The sequence below is a fragment of the Cydia strobilella genome, chromosome 11 (assembly GCF_947568885.1).
Source record: "Cydia strobilella chromosome 11, ilCydStro3.1, whole genome shotgun sequence".
Taxonomy (NCBI): domain Eukaryota; kingdom Metazoa; phylum Arthropoda; class Insecta; order Lepidoptera; family Tortricidae; genus Cydia; species Cydia strobilella.
In genome coordinates, this window is record NC_086051.1 from 3,037,714 (window position 1) to 3,056,105 (window position 18,392).

At 36.4% G+C, this 18,392-nt stretch overlaps 3 protein-coding genes across 3 annotated transcripts; 1 reads left to right on the plus strand and 2 right to left on the minus strand.

Annotated features, from left to right (window-relative positions):
- Positions 1-729: 729 nt before the first annotated feature.
- LOC134745360 (exonuclease 1) lies at positions 730-13,678 on the minus strand. Its single transcript, XM_063679387.1, has 11 exons — positions 13,253-13,678; positions 12,170-12,289; positions 11,253-11,304; positions 10,281-10,490; positions 8,222-8,437; positions 6,883-7,042; positions 5,396-5,529; positions 4,005-4,216; positions 2,761-3,436; positions 1,971-2,152; positions 730-1,036 (listed from the first exon to the last, which is right to left on the minus strand). The coding sequence occupies exons 1-11, from the start codon at positions 13,411-13,413 to the stop codon at positions 1,018-1,020; spliced, it is 2,142 nt and encodes a 713-aa protein (XP_063535457.1). The 5' UTR covers positions 13,414-13,678; the 3' UTR covers positions 730-1,017.
- A 173-nt stretch (positions 13,679-13,851) lies between these two features.
- On the plus strand, positions 13,852-15,467 carry LOC134745324 (mitochondrial cardiolipin hydrolase-like). Its single transcript, XM_063679333.1, has 2 exons — positions 13,852-14,329; positions 14,481-15,467. Exons 1-2 carry the CDS (start codon positions 13,984-13,986, stop codon positions 14,864-14,866), a joined length of 732 nt encoding a protein of 243 aa, XP_063535403.1. The 5' UTR covers positions 13,852-13,983; the 3' UTR covers positions 14,867-15,467.
- On the minus strand, positions 15,335-18,155 carry LOC134745325 (mediator of RNA polymerase II transcription subunit 10). The gene is made up of 3 exons (XM_063679334.1): positions 17,915-18,155; positions 17,750-17,833; positions 15,335-16,463 (listed from the first exon to the last, which is right to left on the minus strand). Exons 1-3 carry the CDS (start codon positions 18,034-18,036, stop codon positions 16,274-16,276), a joined length of 396 nt encoding a protein of 131 aa, XP_063535404.1. The 5' UTR covers positions 18,037-18,155; the 3' UTR covers positions 15,335-16,273.
- Positions 18,156-18,392: the final 237 nt, after the last annotated feature.

Below are 18,392 nucleotides of genomic sequence, written 5' to 3' on the forward strand. Positions count from 1 at the left end.
TAGTAACAGGTGGAAATAATGGTTATTTATTCTACGGGTAAGTCATTGGATTGAAATGAAACATTTAACCCTTAATTAAAATTACATATTATATAATCATAACACATAATTAAGAAATTAACATCACACAATCAGGGTGGGTCATCTGGCAGAATTTTAGCATTATTTGTCAGAAATACACTTCGCATAACACGTATCGCAGAAAAACTTTTAGTCGAATGATACTTTCGCATAGATTATACTTGCCATAATAGTCATTTCGCATAATATTCATTTGGCAGAATTTTCTAAGTGGGTTAGGTTAAGGTTTTCTGCAAAATAATATTATGCGAAAAGAAATTCTGCAAAGTAATATTATGCGAAAAGCAGTATGCCAAAAGTATTTCTGCCAAACGATATTTCTAGCAAGTAACATTATGCAATACAAAATTGTAATAAAAAACTTTCTGCAACACAATAGGAAACCAATCAGGGCACATCCCTTGTCCATAACAAAATCAACAAAAAAAATGCAACTTTCGACACTTAAAACTAAATAATGTTACTAGAGTCAGACCAAGATTAGTCTGCAACGATTTTGATAGCACACGCAGTGTTATTGTAAACGTCAAACTTCTATAGCGCCCTCCACACTCGTGTGTAAATCGCGGCGCGAAGCCGCGAACGCGAGTGTGGAGTCGATTTCGCATATCTGCGACGCCCGCTACACACTCGCGTTCGCGGCTTCGCGCCGCGATTCGCGCACGAGTGCGGAGGGGGCTTATAAAATTTTGACTTATAAATAACACTTGCACTGCGTGTGCTGTGTTGCAAACTTGTCTTGGTCCTAACTCTAATTCTTTTAAAAAGCGTGGCGTTGCCTGTCAAAGTAATGCATCCGTCTCTTTCGCACGTTAAAACTTATCACCGTTGTTAGAAAGAGAAAGCTGGCTTTTCTTGAAAGAATGCAACAGGCATGGCAGTTAATTTATGAGAATATGTCGTTAGGTAAATGTAGGTTTTTCTATAGAGGTTTCTTCATCTTTTCAATACTGGTCTGCAAAAAATAAAGTATTGGCATTAGTCAATAGTATACAATTCCAAAAAATATCTAAAAACTCGTGGCATTCTAAATATGTACCTTACGAAGTTGCCATAAGGCAGCTTTTCATATGGAATGCCACATACAGTCAAGTAAAGTATGTGTGCCTTAAATTTTACTGTTTTAGGGTTCCGTACCCAAAGGGTAAAAACGGGACCCTAATACTAAGACTCCGCTGTCCGTCTGTCCGTCACCAGGCTGTATCTCACGAACCGTGATAGCTAGACAGTTGACATTTTCGCACATGATGTATTTCTGTTGCCGCTACAGCAAGAAATACTATAATGTTTATTATCACGCATCTGAATTATGTTTACAGATTTAAAAAAAAAAACTCGCGCACGAAGGGTTCCGTGCCATTACGCAAAAAACGGCAAAAAATCTTCTGTTTTTAGTATAAAAAAACCGTTGTTATAGCGGCAACAGAAATGCATCATCTGTGATCAACTCTAACTATCACGGTTCATGAGATACAGCCTGGTGACAGACAGACGGACAGAAGAGTCTTAGTAATAGGATCCCGTTTTTACCCTTTGGGTACGGAACCCTAAAAACATGACATTTCAGAACAGAACAGAATAGAACCATAACAAAAAAACCATATGATATTTCAGAATGAGATTAGAGTAAACTTCGCGGGCATGTTTTTAATGAGTTTATATATTATTTTACTATGTTAAAGTGACTAATTCTTTTTACATGACCTTTATTTTTAAAAAAACAACCGAATTGACAACCTCCTTCTTATGAAATCTTGAAGTCGGTTAAAAAAGGTTGGTCTGTATTTTCCATCTCATGTTTTTACGAAAATGTCCTAATTCAAAATGTTGTGTTTTTCAAATTACCAAAAAATAGTGTATAGGATAGTTCATATTATGCCTTAACTTACTTCTTCTGAAATCCGAATTTGCTCAATAAAGTAGGTTGATTGCTAGGCACGGAGACAGTTCGCTTCAACCCCGGAACCCTGAAGGTAGACTTTTTGATGTTCGGTTTGTACGGCTGACTTAAGGGTAGTGGTCTTATGGTGGCATTGTAAGCTGTTTTTAGAGGGGAGTCACCGAATGATTCCTGTAAAAAAAATGTTTTTAAGCTTTCTTATTTGTGGGTCCAAAATCGTGGGTTCAAATCTCAGTTGTGCTCTGTATAGAGTATAAAAAATCGATATAGAAAAAAATGCAAAATGACTAAAAATTCAGTCAGGATCTATCATACACATAGAGTTAAAACAACTAGACCCCCGCGTGGGGTCCCTTTGTTTGACATAATTATTGAAAGTCATAATGTAATGTTTGTCATATTATCATTTGTCATAATTCTGAAACCGTTGACTTTTCATGATTTTCCTCAGGTTATCCTATAGATAGGTTAGGTTAGGTTTGTTTTATGGCAATCCTGAAGTTACGCGTTTCTGAGAAAAACCAAATTATGACTAACGAAAATATGGACTTATACGACGAAACTACGACTTGAGAGAGCAACCGTCTCATTTTTGACAACGCTCGATAGAAAAAATGATGATTTATTCTGTCACTATCATGTCGATAATTGCGTCTATCGTCAGGCCAAATTTTATTTTATAAAGGATTTTTTTTTAATGATCTAATATTTTAGCTCACATATAAGATTATTGTAAACTTTTATTATATGTATAACATGGTTTTACATAGGTAGATTACCTGAGAATCCACTGGGGTAACCAAATTCTCCATAGGATAAGTATTTTCTATCACAGATTCTTCACTCAAAACCTCTCTAGAAGTCTCCAATCTCATCCTAAACGTAAGACATCTAGGGCTAGGCTCCAACACCGGACTAGGTAATTTTACAGGACTATTACACGGAGAATTCTCCTTCTGAGAACTCCCAAGCTGAGAATCTTCAATCTGAGAACACTGAGAATCTATCTCCACTTTATTCTCAATTTTAAACGGATTTTTACTAACACGTTCCGGAGAGTCTATGTCTATTTCAGTTTTATTTTCAATTTTAAATGGATTTTTACTAGTCCTTTCTGGAGATTCGTCTATAGTCACAATAGGTCCATTGAAAAATTTACTTTCAACTACATTTCCGTCTAAAGTCGTTCTAGGGAACTTGCTCAGTTTTTTCAAAACGGAATAAGTATTGCTTAAACTTTTCTTAAAAGATCTTTGCTTATTTTCTAAGATAGGAGATTTATTCTGAGGTAGATTTCTTTCGATTTCGGCGCCTTGGAATGCTGTGTTTGGGTCTTGTGAGTTTAGGGAGTCTAGATAGGTATCGCTTAGGTCTAATGTTGCGTCTGGGTCTAGTTTTGTTTTTTTCAACGCCGGTTCTACGCAGTACATATTGGTTAGTGTTTCTATTGATAAACTGAAAAGGAATAAAGTATTTAATGACATGTATTATATGTGAAAACTTCGATATTTGTACAGATTATGCCAACTGCGCCTGTGTTTGGGGTCATTTTTTTTTCTCTGCCATTTTTAGGGTTCCGTACCCAAAGGGTAAGAACAGGACCCTATTACTAAGACTTCGCTGTCCGTCCATCCGTCACCAGGCTGTATCTCATGAATCGTGATAGCTAGACAGTAAATTTTCACAGATGATGTATTTCTGTTGCCGCTATAACAACAAATACTAAAAACAGAATAAAATAAATATTTAAGTGGGGCTCCCATACAACAAACATGATTTTTTTGCCGCTTTTTGCGTAATGGTACGGAACCCTCCGTGCGCGAGTCCGACTCGCACTGCGGTTTGCGGCCGGTTTTTTAAATTGCACTACTCTTTATGGCATCAATCACGGGCGCAGGTTGGCATACCCATTTGGGTAAGGAGAGTGATTTGCCCATAAAATAGATCGTACTATACGCGGTTAAAGGCTCCACCATAGCTGCCCAAACACATTCTATAAATAATATTTGACCTGTTTTGATACCTTTCATCCTGAGTCTCCGGAACGATCTTAGCCACCAAATTAACCACTTTCCTCGTCCTAACCGTAGGCACGGCTATGATGGGCTCCAGTTTTCTAACCTTCTTCAGCCAAGGACTCACATCATTCAGGTATTTTGTGAAGTCCGGGCTCCACATACTGGGGTGTGGCGCGGTGCCCTTATCTTTCCAGCTATCAGTTTTGATACCGTTTTTCTGTAAAAAATTGTTCAATTAGTAAATAGTAGTAAATAAGTAGTAGAGAACTGTGTGTCAAAAAAGTGAAAATAAAAAATGAAACAAAAAACCGTTATATCGCCATAGTGATTTATAGTTTTAAATGTCTTCTCCGATACCACGGGGACAACGCCGTCTTCGAAACGTCGGAGGCAAATTTAAAACTTATTTTACGCGATTAAGTCCCGTCGTTGTGAATAATAATGAGTAAAAATCGTGAAAGTTTAAATCAGTGTTTTATTGATGTGTATTTTATGTGCTATAGTTTGTAAGAAATCTAGAGGCCATAACCTTAAGGGCTCCACACACCGAAGCGCGGGGCCACAGAATAAGTAATAGTATTATCATACAGAACGGCCACGCACCGCTCCGCCCCGATTCGAATTACCTCGCCCCGCGACACCAGATTGACGGCCGTTTGCCGACCGCTCAGTACTATTTTTAAGCAACTCACTCACACTATGACGCATGACGCGTGTACGCACGTGCCGTTCACACATAGAAACGCAAGTGATTTTTGATGTATAGCGTGTCCGCCCTGTGGCGGGGCGGCGGCGTAGTGAGCGCGGCGCGCTGTATAACAATCACTACATAGTACCTAAATACAGAACCTCCTCCTTCTATGAAATTGAAGTCGGTTAAAAACAAAGTCGCTTCCTGCTGTCTGTCTGTCCCTATGTATGCTTACATCTTTAAAACTACGCAACGGATTTTAATGCGGTTTTTTTTTATAGATAGAGTGATTCAAGAGGAAGGTTTATATATGTATAATACATCAGCATTGCACCCGCGCCCGCCGCGCTTACGAGCCAACGGATCAAAACAATTTTGTATAAAATTTCATTAAAGACAGAGGTCTTTAATGAAAACACACACACACACACACACACACACACACACACACACACACACAGGGACAGTAAGGGACTTCCACTTGTATTACAAGCTACAAGCTTTTGAGAAACGGGCCCCTGTATAGACTATCCTGGCGCCTTAGAACGAGGAGAGCCGACCCGAAATGATGGGAAGTGGCAAGGAAGAAGAAGAAGCAACAAAATAAATGTAACGAGTACAAATCAAACATAAACGTTAAAAACTGGACCATATTTGTATTATAGGACTATATACCTGATTTTAGGGTATCTATTAAATACTCACAACGGGTCGGTAGTCTGGGTGCCAATCGTCCATCTTCTTCAATGAGAAAGGGTCTAAATTCCCTAAAGCTAACTGGAACGCGGTCTTAGGGTCTAATAGTTCGCCTGCGTTCACGCACAACGCTTTTTCTATGTCTGAAATATAGAGGAACATGTCATTAAAAGTTGTTGTGTTTAAGTCTTGTTTCGTATACAAAAATCCTCACCTGCTGAAGGGGTAATTATCGAAATATAGTCTATCTTTTGTGCGAGCGGTCGGCCATTGTGTGTGTGCCGCACGCGCCGTTGCACGCGCCAACAAACAATGGCACATAAAGGACGACCGCTCGCATAAAAGCGACAATGGCTTTTGTTTAACAGATTACCGTTTTAAGCGTAAAAATTATTTGAGACGGTGCAGACTATATTATAATTCTACATTTCGGATAAACGCGCAATACACGCGTTCGTTCTCGATGTTCGTTACCAACTCGTTACAACATCCATTTTTAGGGTTCCGTACCCAAAGGGTAAAAACGGGACCCTATTACTAAGACTCTCTGTCCGTCTGTCTGTCACCAGGCTGTATCTCATCAACCGTGATAACTAGACACTTGAAATTTTCACAGATGATGTATTTCTGTTGCCGCTATAACAACAAATACGAAAAAGTACGGAACCGTCGGTGGGCGAGTCCGACTCGCACTTTTGGTTTTTATTATTTTTCACAATATTTTACGAACTCTTTACTGGTTAGTAATAAAATTACTAAAATTAAATACCATGTATTTAAAACATAACTTAAAAAAAGGAAATCATCTACAGCTCTGATTGAAACGGAAACAGCGGAAGATTACTTAGAAGAAAATTAATATTAATTGGAAGATACTTTACAAGTTCTAGTCGGAAACAATATTCCTAATAAATATAATATTTACAAATCTGTCAGGAATATGTTTAAATATGTTTTAATCACACTTGCTCGAAAAAGATCTTATTTCATGCAGGTGTACTAAAGGGTAAAGGCCTATATTGTTCCCGCGGGAGTTATCGATTGGAAAAAAAATCTATAACTCCCTGGCTTTCTTTTTTAATTATGTCGCTAATTCATATGAACCAAGTAGGTTGCAAGTAAAATACTTTGTTTAAAGTCAAGGTATAAGGGAGTTTTACTTTTAAAATACTGACGTTTATAATTTAATATTTTTGTTTATGTTTAAAAATATTTAATCTGATTTTTTGTTTATGTTTAAAAATATTTAATAGCCGTTTAAAATATTTTAACACAATTTTCAATTGTGGCTGAATGCCAAAGGCCTTCGATGCCTAACCTGTCAAAAAATGACAATTATGGCGGACGAATATTTGAAATGTCACCGTATTTGATAATTATTTCGCTTAAAATATAGTTTTCGCAAGTGTAATGAAAAACATTGTGTGTAACTCCGGGGGTACAAAATCTCGCTCCCCCCCCCCCCCCCCCCCTCGTACACCCACAATGTACTGTACCTTCATCATCAGGTTCAGTCAGTCGCACCATCTGCCTCTCTATAGGATCGTAAACGTACTGGTGTTTAAACGTAGCTTCAGCCTTTAGGAAGTTCTCCCGATATTCATCTGTCACTGTGAGATTTGAGCGGTTGAAGAAGCTTGGCAGTTTTTTGAGGGCCTGCAAAAGAAAACGTAATATGTCGGGTTCCCCTCATCTGGCAGAATATTATTTGTCAGAAATACACTTCGCATAACACGTATCGCGGATAATTTTTAGTCGAATTATACTTTCGCATAAATATATACTTGCCATAATAGTCATTTCGCATAATATTAATTTGGCAGAATTTTCTAAGTGGGTTAGGTTAGGGTTTTCTGCTAAATAATATTATGCAAAAAGTAATTTTGAAATGTAATATTATGCGAAAAGCAGTATGCGAAAGGTAATTCTGTCAAACGACATTTCTGCCAAGTAACATTATGCAATACAAAAATATGTTAAAAAACTTTCTGCAACACAATAGGGAACCGTAAATATGACAATACGCCCAAGCTAAGTATTGTTAATAATATTGTTTTTGAGGTAATATAAATCATAATTTTAAGAATTTATTAATAAAATAATAGCTTTATGCACATAATATTTTAGAAAAAATGGTAGTATAGTTGAAAGTGTAAAGTTGCCGAATAATAATTAGGTACTTAAGAGCTCTTTCTTTCTGCACATCTTAAAAAATATAACTACATATGATTATGTGTAAATGTAATGCCGATGGTGATGTGAATACCTAATGATTGATAATAATTATAACATTGATGATATGAAGAACAAAAGAAGATGGTTAATAATAGAACAAATCCATACTAATATTATAAATGCGAAAGTCTGTCTGTCTGTCTGTCTGTGTGTTACCTCTTCACGCTTAAACCGCTGAACCGATTTAGTTGAAATTTGGTATACAGATAGTTTAAGTCCCGGGGAAGGACATAGGATACTTTTTATCCCAGAACTCACCCCTCAAGGGGGTGAAAAGGGGGGTGGAAATTTGTATGGGGAATCAATAACCGCTGAACCGATTTAGATGAAACTTGGTATGGGGATAGTTTGAGCTGTGGGAATTGATATAGAATAACTTTTATCTCCGAAATCATCCCTTAAGGGTGTAAAGAATGGGGTGGAAATGTATAGTGTGGACCAATTTGGGGGTGAAAAAGGATGGATTAAAAAGCAGATTTGTTTAAGAATTAAGGTACCCAAATTACTAATTCCACGCAGACGAAGTCGCGGGCAAAAGCTAGTGGATGAGATTGACAACGAATTGTAATCTGATGATAGGTAACGATGTAAAATACATACATTGGCAAAATTGCTATCTTGCGTAGCCGTTACAAACTGCCTGGCCTTAGCTAATCCAATCCCAGGCAAGGACGCGAGATAATCACATCCAGACATAATGCACATCTGCCGGAACTTGTCGAAGCGGTAGTGCTCGATGGGGCACCGCATGACCAGAGGCAACTTGGCGGTCTCCACTAGCGTGCCCGTGCCGTCGAGGTCCATTTTGAAGAGAACCTGGAAATTGGTGCAATGCAGATGTATTATACATATAAACCTTCCTCTTGAATCACTCATATTTGTAATTGTTTTTTGTAATTTTTGGTTAATTTTTTTTATTATTTATTTTAATTCTACTTTAATTGTAATTTAAACAATGCTGTAATTTTAATTTCTTTAGTCTTAAATAAATACGGTAAAATAACCTACAAAAAAATTCTAAAGTTGATTGAATTTTAATTTTAATATTTTATACCTATTTGATAGTGATATGGATTCCGAATTGCCCGAAATAAATGAATTTTTATTTTATTTTATTATTATTTTTTATTGCTTGTAAAAATTGACATGTAAAAGTGCCCCTGTGGCCCATTTGCTGAATAAATGTTTAATGTTGTTTAATGTTGACTCTCTATTAAAAAAACCGCATCAAAATCCGTTGCGTAGTTTTAAAGATTTAAGCATACATAGGGACAGACAGACAGCAGGAAGCGACTTTGTTTTATCATGTAGTGAAGTGCCAGTTGCACCATCCGCACTTGACAGACTGATCAACGTCACCCGGCGCGCCGCGGCGGTTTACTATCAAACTTTCCATACAATAAAATTTTGCGAACTCTTTAACGATGACAAACAGTTTGGTGTAACCGACCCTAAACTACATTTATAAAGTCCATAACTTAATAAACTGAAACATATGTGATATACTCAAGCAAAAGGGACCAAGCCCTCTGGTGGCCGAGGCCGGAATCGAACTGGCGTCTAAGGCGTTTTCAGCTTACGCGGCTAACGTCCTGACCACTAGACCGCTCGGAACTTCAAGTGAAAACCAGTTACTAAATTCAGTAAAATCTGCATTCTATTTTATGCAGGATTATTTCTCAAACGACTCGAAACTTATCAAACTTATATAATATACACGGTGTTTCCTGTAACAGGACCAGAAACATAAATTAAACTGAAGGCTGTATGTACGCCTCAAACTGACCAACATTTGTTCAGCAACTTTTTAAAATGATGAAATTTTTAGATTATACCTTTTTCATACTAATTAAATATTATTTTCAATGTACGCTGCCATCTGTGTGTTTGACGTTGCTTGTCACCCTTTAAACATAACAAATTTTGCAATATGTTGCGTCTTAGAATAAACTTTAAAGTGTAATGAAAATCAAAACACAAGTTATTTTTAAAAGTTGCTGAACAAATGTTGGTCAGTTTGAGGAGTACAGCTTACAGCTTAATTTAATGCTCCTGTTACAGGAAGCACCCGGTATACGTGATCAAAAAACAAGCAAAGATTCTCAGGTTAGTAGAGTGCTCACTCCATACATCAGTTTTGTTACCACAAAGACTATTATTTTCGTAGTCACCTAGCGTCAAGTAGCGGAATTATCAGTACTGCCACTCTACACTAGATGTCAATTGTGTCGCGACTGACGAAAAATTTACAACTAATAATATAAGCAGGAGTTGAAAATAGAGTTCCGGTTAATCCGCTTATAATATTAGCTGAAAAACGTCAAGCATTAGACTTTCCGTTCGTCGCGACATCTATTGTCAAGTAGCAGTACATGAATGAATGCATGAACTGTCAATACAAATAATTTTCACATGCCCTAAGGCCGAACATATCATGGGTCAATAATGTACACTTAATAATATCTACTGTACCATATGCTCTCGTGAATAAACTTTCATTTGTGACATTTTCAACCAAAAGGCTTATTATCGCTTGTCAGGCGCTACTTCCATATCTTCAATTAGAAATCAACCTTATCAACAACCGACAATGTGGTACCTTGTGGTTGAAAACGTCACATTTCATTTCATGATTATTACGAAATTCATTGATTCTTACCTTAGTGCACCCAAACAGTATCAAGTCGGAGTCCTCCGTTATAACCAACTGGGCTATATTCCTGATGTTCAAATATGCCAGTTGGGCGTCCGCCTCGTACGGAGCCACAATGCAGTCCACATTGCGTTTACGGCACTCCTTAATGAGACTTAGCGCCATAGCGTGTGTGATGTCAACGCTGCGTCGCATGTAAGATCGGGCTTCTTCGATCTGTGAAGTTGATAGTATTTTCATTTCATTTCTACGAATGGGGCCGATACAATGGAGTCAAAATCGCATTTAGTTACACCAGCGCGTTCAGTCGTGTGGCGAATTGTGCAGTGCAAAGTAGCGGTGCGCGGCAATTACTATGGCAAAACCCCCAAAATTGGGGCGGCCGCAGGTACTTGTAGCGACGCGACGAAATCGCGAAGTGAGACACGCCTCATATTAGTGCAATTATTGTATGTATTTGCAGTCGAAGATTTTCATTCAATATTGAATGTTCGATGTGTGGTAAAAATGAGTACAGCTAGTTACAAATTAAAATATATATTTAGTAGCATAGTGTATGATTTTCGACTTGGCCCAGAAATTAATAACGCAAATTTTCGGTTACTTTAGCTATCCTAACTTTTGTACGAATATAAATACTATGTTTCTTTATAGTTCGTTTCACTTAAGCCGCATATGTACCCCAATTTTTACGATAAATATGACGGGCATGCGGGGGCGGGCGGAAATTCTATTACCTAACAATCTTTTTGATGGTCCTAGGGTCACTTGTTCCTAGAGGTCTGCTGAGACCTCTGTTCAAGAGACAACGTACAAAATTATTTATTTATATTATGAAATGCACGAAACTTCAAGCTATAAGTATATCGAAAGCAGGCATGGAATGCAATTGCATTATGCAGGTAATGCTGTTTTTAAGTGATTGAAATTGATGTTTAGCATGCATGTTTAATTTAAGTTATCTAAGTTAATAAATACCTTTCCAAGACTTAATAATTCAGCTGCTCTTTTCTTTGATATGTCACGAGACCTGAAATATTTACATTCGTTAATAAGAAATATACTTACATTATTAGCCGGGTCCACACATAGCGAGCATACGAGCGAGCCAATTTCCTCGCGCACAAAACGGCCAGTGTAGACGTGCCAATGTCGATACAACACGCGCGCCTCGGCTGAGGCACGTCTACACTGGCCGTTTAGTGCGCGAGGAAATTGCCTCGCACGTATGCTCGCTATGTGTGGACCCGGCTATTTAAGACCGTGGTAATTTAAATTAATCCATTGTAATAAGATGGAGAAATGTATTATGAACTCAACTCAACTTAATTGACTTGAATTGTTTGATTGTCTGTTCTTTTAAGTTTATTAAAAAAACCGGCCAAGTGCGATTTGGACTCGCGCAAGATGGGTTCCGTACCATTACGCAAAAAACGGCAAAAAATCACGTTTGTTGTATGGGAGCCCCACTTAAATAATAATTTTATTCTGTGTTTAGTATTTGTTGTTATAGCGGCAAGAGAAATACATCATCTGTGAAAATTTCAACTGTCTAGCTATCACGATTCATGAGATACAGCCTGGTGACAGACAGACAGACAGCGGAGTTAAGACTCTGCTGTCTGTCTGTCTGCCGGGACCCGTTTTTACCCTTTGGGTACGGAACTCTAAAAAACATAAACAAATAAAATTATTCATACTGTAAATGAAATAATTCTATAGATATACCAAATGTTAATATGATAAAATACGTTACATTCTAAGAACAATCAAGGTAATGAAACTGTTTTTTTTACATTTTTCCAACGTTCCAAAAAAATCCACAACTTATACATTTAAACTAAGAACTACATAACAGACAATAGTATGGATTGTAATAATAAAACAACACATACTCTCTCCTCTTAGCTTCAGTCATAGCTTTGGCTGGCAGGTGGCGTCCATCAAACACCAGTATTGGTTTGATGTTTTTTGATAACAGCATGGTCACATACTTCAAGCAATACTTGATATGTCTGAAATCAAAAATGTGTTGTGTTACTTCAATTATTTAACTTTACCTTTCAAACCCTTTGCCTTTCTAAGATGCCACAAAATTCAATTCAATCCTTTCGGGCATTCTCGGCTCCGTTCGGCTCAGCATTGCTTTGCGTATATGACCACAGATAATATAATGACCTGAATTTTGAAAATCCTAAATAGCCTAAAGGGGGAGTACCATACATAAGAAATGGACAGCATGATTCGTCCCCGAATTGCTGACAAACTTTGGTTTTGTAGGAAGTTTCTTTTCTTTACATTAGTACTATTACTTATTCTGTGCTAATACCATACCATACTTGGTATTAAACAGTGTCTTTCCTCCATCGTCCAGTTTCGTATTCTTACTTTCTTTGGACGTATTAACGACTTGTAGTGCACGGAGAAGTCGAAGTCACAAGGCGTGGTAGGTCACCAATGCGTTGGTCAGACTTAGTAAAAAATGCACTCAATGGACCACAAATGTACAAAAAAGGCTACACTTATTTTGTGGCACTAATCTTATTATATGTTTTCTTTTATATTATGTCATGTTGTGTTTGTTTGTGCTTACGAATAAAATTTTATTTTATATTATTCTACAATACGAGAAGAATGGTGACAAATTGTGAAGCTTGCCACCGCCCACCACCACGATGACCACAACCACTCTGACAATAGTGTGACAACAAAGAAGAATACCATGCCAGTAGAATTTGGAAACAGACCAGAGGTATGTGCAGTCATAAAGTTGTGTGTGTGTAAATTGTTTTCAATGAATAAAACTGCTAAATTAATTAATAGTTTTTCTTTATGACTTGAAGGACTAACATACATGCAAAATATAGCAAATATGCACTATACAGTTATGAAAGACGCCTTTAGTCTGCCTCATAAATAGACCAATTTATTATTTTTATTCGAAAAACGACGAAATATGAAAAGTGTTAGCAACTCACATGTCAGTCTCTTCTCCTCTTACTAACTTATCAGCACAGGCAAAGGCTCCCTTGTGCAGCCAACAATACGAGTCTATGACGACGGTGCACCCGCTGAATTCCCCCACGTTAGCTCGCCGTGAGGCCTTCTCCAAAAACGGGATCAAACCTGTGATACCCATATTGGAGATTCCAAAACACTTATAAACACAATTTATTTATAATACATTTATATCTATAGTCATGACATGATTGTACTAGCAATTATTTAATAAATGCGGTCATAATACTGTTGGAATGGGAATATTTGGGGTAATAATTCGCCCAATATCCAAAAACATTGAACTAGAAAATTGACATTGACAGCTACTGTCAAAACATAGAAATCCCGCCTTTTGCACAATGAAAAAAAAGGTGTTCATAGAGTTTGTTACAAAATTGTCGAATCTGCAACTATTCAAAAATTAAAAAACCAAATTTATATTTATTTACCGTTTGTTACCAAAAAAGCATATTTAAATTGCTTTAACGTATCCTAATAAACTACACTATTTCCTTATATTATTTTACTAGGCGTACATATCGTCTAGTAAAATAATTTACTAGATGAGGGTAGTTCACAAACAGTCGCCATTTTCCCAGTCATGTATAACAGCACAAATTGACCTCTTTATTTTATTTCAAAGTATAAAATTTTAAGACCGGTCGTAGTGTGCTACAAAAGTTCTATATATGATTCAAACTCAACTAAAATGATATTTACTCCACGTTTGGTGTCATCGGCTGCTGCAATCGTTGTGACTTGTTTTGTGTCGGCCGCGGCCTTGTACTACAGAAGTCGGAAAACCGAGATCAATGAAGTGATGGTGTTTTGTAAATTGCAGTACAACGTTTACAATTACTTCGACAAATTACTAAACTTCATTGAGTCTGCGACGAAAAGTGTTAACGTTTGCATGCCTAGCATCCACAATCCGGCGATACAAGGCCGATTGGTAAGATTGATAAAGAAGAAAAATATCAAAATTCGTATCATAATAGACCGGACAGGATACAACGAATTCACTGAAGTCTTTATCAGAGAACTAAAAGATGTCGGTAAGTAGCCAACGCCCGTGATACCGCATAAAAACTAACGAAATAACACTAACTATGAAAATGAACTAACATTATTATCGAAGATGAACTAAACTAAATACTAAAATAGATTAGAAAACTGGTAACTTTCATGTTGTTATTTAAATTACAGGTGCGGAAATAAAATGCAAAATTAATGTACCAGTTAATTATAAGATGCAACATAAGTTTTGCTTAGTCGATGATAAAATCCTTATGACCGGGACTCTGAACTGGGGAAATGACCGCTCCTTCGACCATTGGAACTACGTCTACATAACCAGCAAGCCACAGCTAGTAAATCCGGTAAAATCTGAGTTCTACGTAATGTGGAATGATTTCTCAAGCGACTTGAAACTGGAAAGTCCACCCGAAAGTTACTATAGTGATACAGAAACAATTGAAGAACACCAATTAAATGGAACCCTAGTACCTGACCATGCCCTAGTGGCAGTTAGGAACATTTCTACAGTTGATGGGGAGACAACTCAGGTCACACCGGATCTAGGCTCAATTTAATTTAAACTTTTACTTCATAGAAATAAGGGCTTTAAGAGCATTTGTGCAATAGTACAAAACGCCAATGTGGCGTTTATATATGACACTTCGGGACAAAGTGTTAGTTCATTATTTGACATTTTGATCAGACTTATTGCACCAAATGTTTGAGAGCTGGCAACCCATTACAGCAACGTGTACTGCGACAGTTACGATCTTTGTAATTGCTGTTTAGTAGGCATAAATAACTGGCAATACTTTCATATTTAATTCCATATTTATTACTAATTTAATAATATTTTATGTAAGAGACTTCTGAATAAAAAATGAATTTACTGATAAATTAATTAACAATGTATAAATTATTAATCATAATTTTACTAAATAAGTTTAGGCTGGCCTTTTAGCCATTATTTCATTTTCTGAAACTAAAGCTTGTCTTTTAATTTTATTATATTTTTATATTGAACACTTTTAGTAGAAAGTGTCCATTTCTATTTTTATATCATTCTATTTTTCAATGAATACTCATATACTCTTTATTCTTATCTCAATTTTAATTTTTCGTTTTATGGTCAGCTAATTGTATTTTTAAGAAATTAAATGAAATTTTATAAAATAAGGCTGGGTTTATTTTAATGAATAGTCTCAATTTGATTGATATTTTATGCATGTAATGTATTAGAGTAAATATAAAAACTAGCCTTAAAAATAACAAGCTAAAGGTACATTTCACTTTATTGTTGGGTTCGTATTACAAAGGCTTGTAACCTATATGTCTGTGTCTCTCTCTAATAACCATATTTGTTGGAGAGATACACATATAGAGATTATAAGTTATAAAACGCAACCCTCGATGGTATTCAAGTTTAGAATCTAGTATGTTCAATAATAGGTGTCAGATTTAAATGGAAAGTGACATATTTCCGTAAATCAAATCTGAATTTCAATATACTAAAGGTCATGACGGACATGATTTTAGTTTTGAGAATTGAAAAAGGTTACACGTCCCATAAATGAAAAATCTATCAGTTGAAAAAGCTTCACATTTTACATACAATAAATATGAGACCCTATTACTTCCATACTAGCCTATAAGTAATGTAGGCACATTACTTAGATTCTACATCCACATCAGCACTGGTAGAACAACTGTATTTATAAAATTATAAAAAATATTTCCCCGCTTTTTTGAATTTTGAATATTCTGAAATTTTTTTTTTTTTATCTAGAAAGAGACAATAGGCACCCAGATTTATTTTATCCGTAAACATGATCATTCTATTAGTGCTGGTGATACAAGTTACATCTTGAAACAATACTTATTCAGTTGTCAATAACAATAATTTGCCTTATTGACAACCAACTAAGTACCTTTTGGGTCTAAACTACACATATAAAGGCAAAATAATTCCAAAACTTTCAAACTTATTCACCACCCCTAATAGCTTTATATTTAGCTATTTCATTAGGGAAGGTCTTTCCGAGTTCACCGAGGAGATGGCTCTTGAAGCGCTTGTAGGAGTCGATCTTGCCTTTCACTTCCTCATTCTTGGCTAGGGCCTTGTCAATGCAGTCCTTGGTGTAGAGCTGTGGGTTGCGGCCCTGGTCTATGTAACTGAAAAAATTCAATTAATCAACTTTTCTTATAAACAACTTTGGGAATGAATCAAATTATTTTATTAAATATTTTAAATTGTGTTTTTTAAGTAGTCACACTACTATATATAAATTATAAACTTGTCTCTCTCGCTATATCGTCCGTAAGGAATTCGTATAGGAGGTGCAAGCGCGCACTGCTTGCCCTTAGAGTTGGTCAAAGACGCCTAGTCTTACTAAGATTGCATAGTCGAGAAATTGGGACGGGTACTGCTGTGGCAAGGTGGCCTAGGGGTTCATGGTATTAGCCGCGATAGCTAAAGACGCCGGTTCGAATCCGGCCTTCACCACTGGAGGGCTTTGTCACTTTTTCTTTAATATATGACATCTATTACAGTTCATAAATTTTCTTATAGTTATTGTAAATAAATATAAAGTTAAAGTTTATCAGGCAGGAAATTAAAGTCATCAATAGATAAAAACATGAGGAAATGGAATTTTCTCTATGTACAGTTAGCATCAAAAGTAGCATATGACCAAAGATATATATAACTCCGTAATAGATGGATACATTGATATGACGCAATGCACCAAAAGTATATGCCACATTTGAATACTTTTCAAAATAGAAATGTATATTGATGGTCTGCATTCAAGAGTATCTATCTTGGTGGGTTTGGTTTCAATTTTCGGTTTTTTACTAATATCTTGGAAACTTTGCACCTTAGCGATATGCCTACTTAAACAAAACAAAATCTGATTAAATTTGCTACAAGTTGAATTCAGTCAAAATTTTTGATATCTTGAATAGTTTTCGAGATATTCTCTATTGCAAGTTTATTTGGGGCTCTCAATTTTATCTTGAAGTCTACATCTATGAAGCTACTAGGCCATGTTTGGTATCGTTTTCGTATGAATCGGGAGTGCCAAATTCATTTATGGTATAACATTGACACACATTGAAGTGAAAAATTCTGTTCCAAGCATTTCCCTCTATAACTTTTTTTGAGCATTCATTTCCTGGCCTAAAAGGGCATATCTCTATGAACACCATACAAAAATAAGCCCTTTTGAAAAGACACTCCTCATTTATTTTAGTCTTGGGGTATACTATATACTATCATTAAGTTTACTTGTAAGTACATCAGAGGGTAGGCCGCGAAATACTAAGATCCAAATTTCGTTATCCGCCTCTCTATTGCCCTGACAGAGGCTAAGAAATTAAGCTATTTGTTTTCCGCGGTAAGCCCTTAGACTATCGTTATATTGTGCGAGTAACCAAAAACGTCAGTCACATTTACTTACTCAAATACTTCTATAGGAACATGGATATCTTGAACTTGAGATTTCAGCTTGTCGACTTCCTGAAGGCCAGTTACGAGCGATTGACTGAAAAACGAATTTGAAATATAAAAAAAACTGGTAAAATGAGCTAAAATGCAAAGCAAAGAAGGTATAGCTAAAACTTACATCTTTTGGTTTAAGACGCTCTGGCCCTGCGGTTGAAAGTCGCTGACAATGATACGTATTTGACGGACGTTCTCAATGAACATTTCCAACTGAGTTTCCAAGTTTTCCAGCGGCGAGGACATTTTAAACTTTATTTATTTCGATGTTATAATGAATCTGTTTTAGCAAAACTATAATTATGTATAGAGCAAATCGCAGATAGATTTATTTGGTGAATGGTGAAATTGGTGTGTGTGTGACAATGTGTGACGTGACACTGACAGTTTTGATTTTGACAGATAACCACAGACTATAATAGATAACCGTAGAGCGTAGAGGAAAAGAAAGGTTTACTATAGACACGACGGAATTCCGGGTGTCTAGATTTCCACCAAGGCTGTGCTGTGAATAGCATAAACAAAACAAAACAAGTGTGTATCGACTCGCGCCCAAAGGGCTTCGTAAACTGTACAATAGTTTTTTACAAAATACCTTTTCT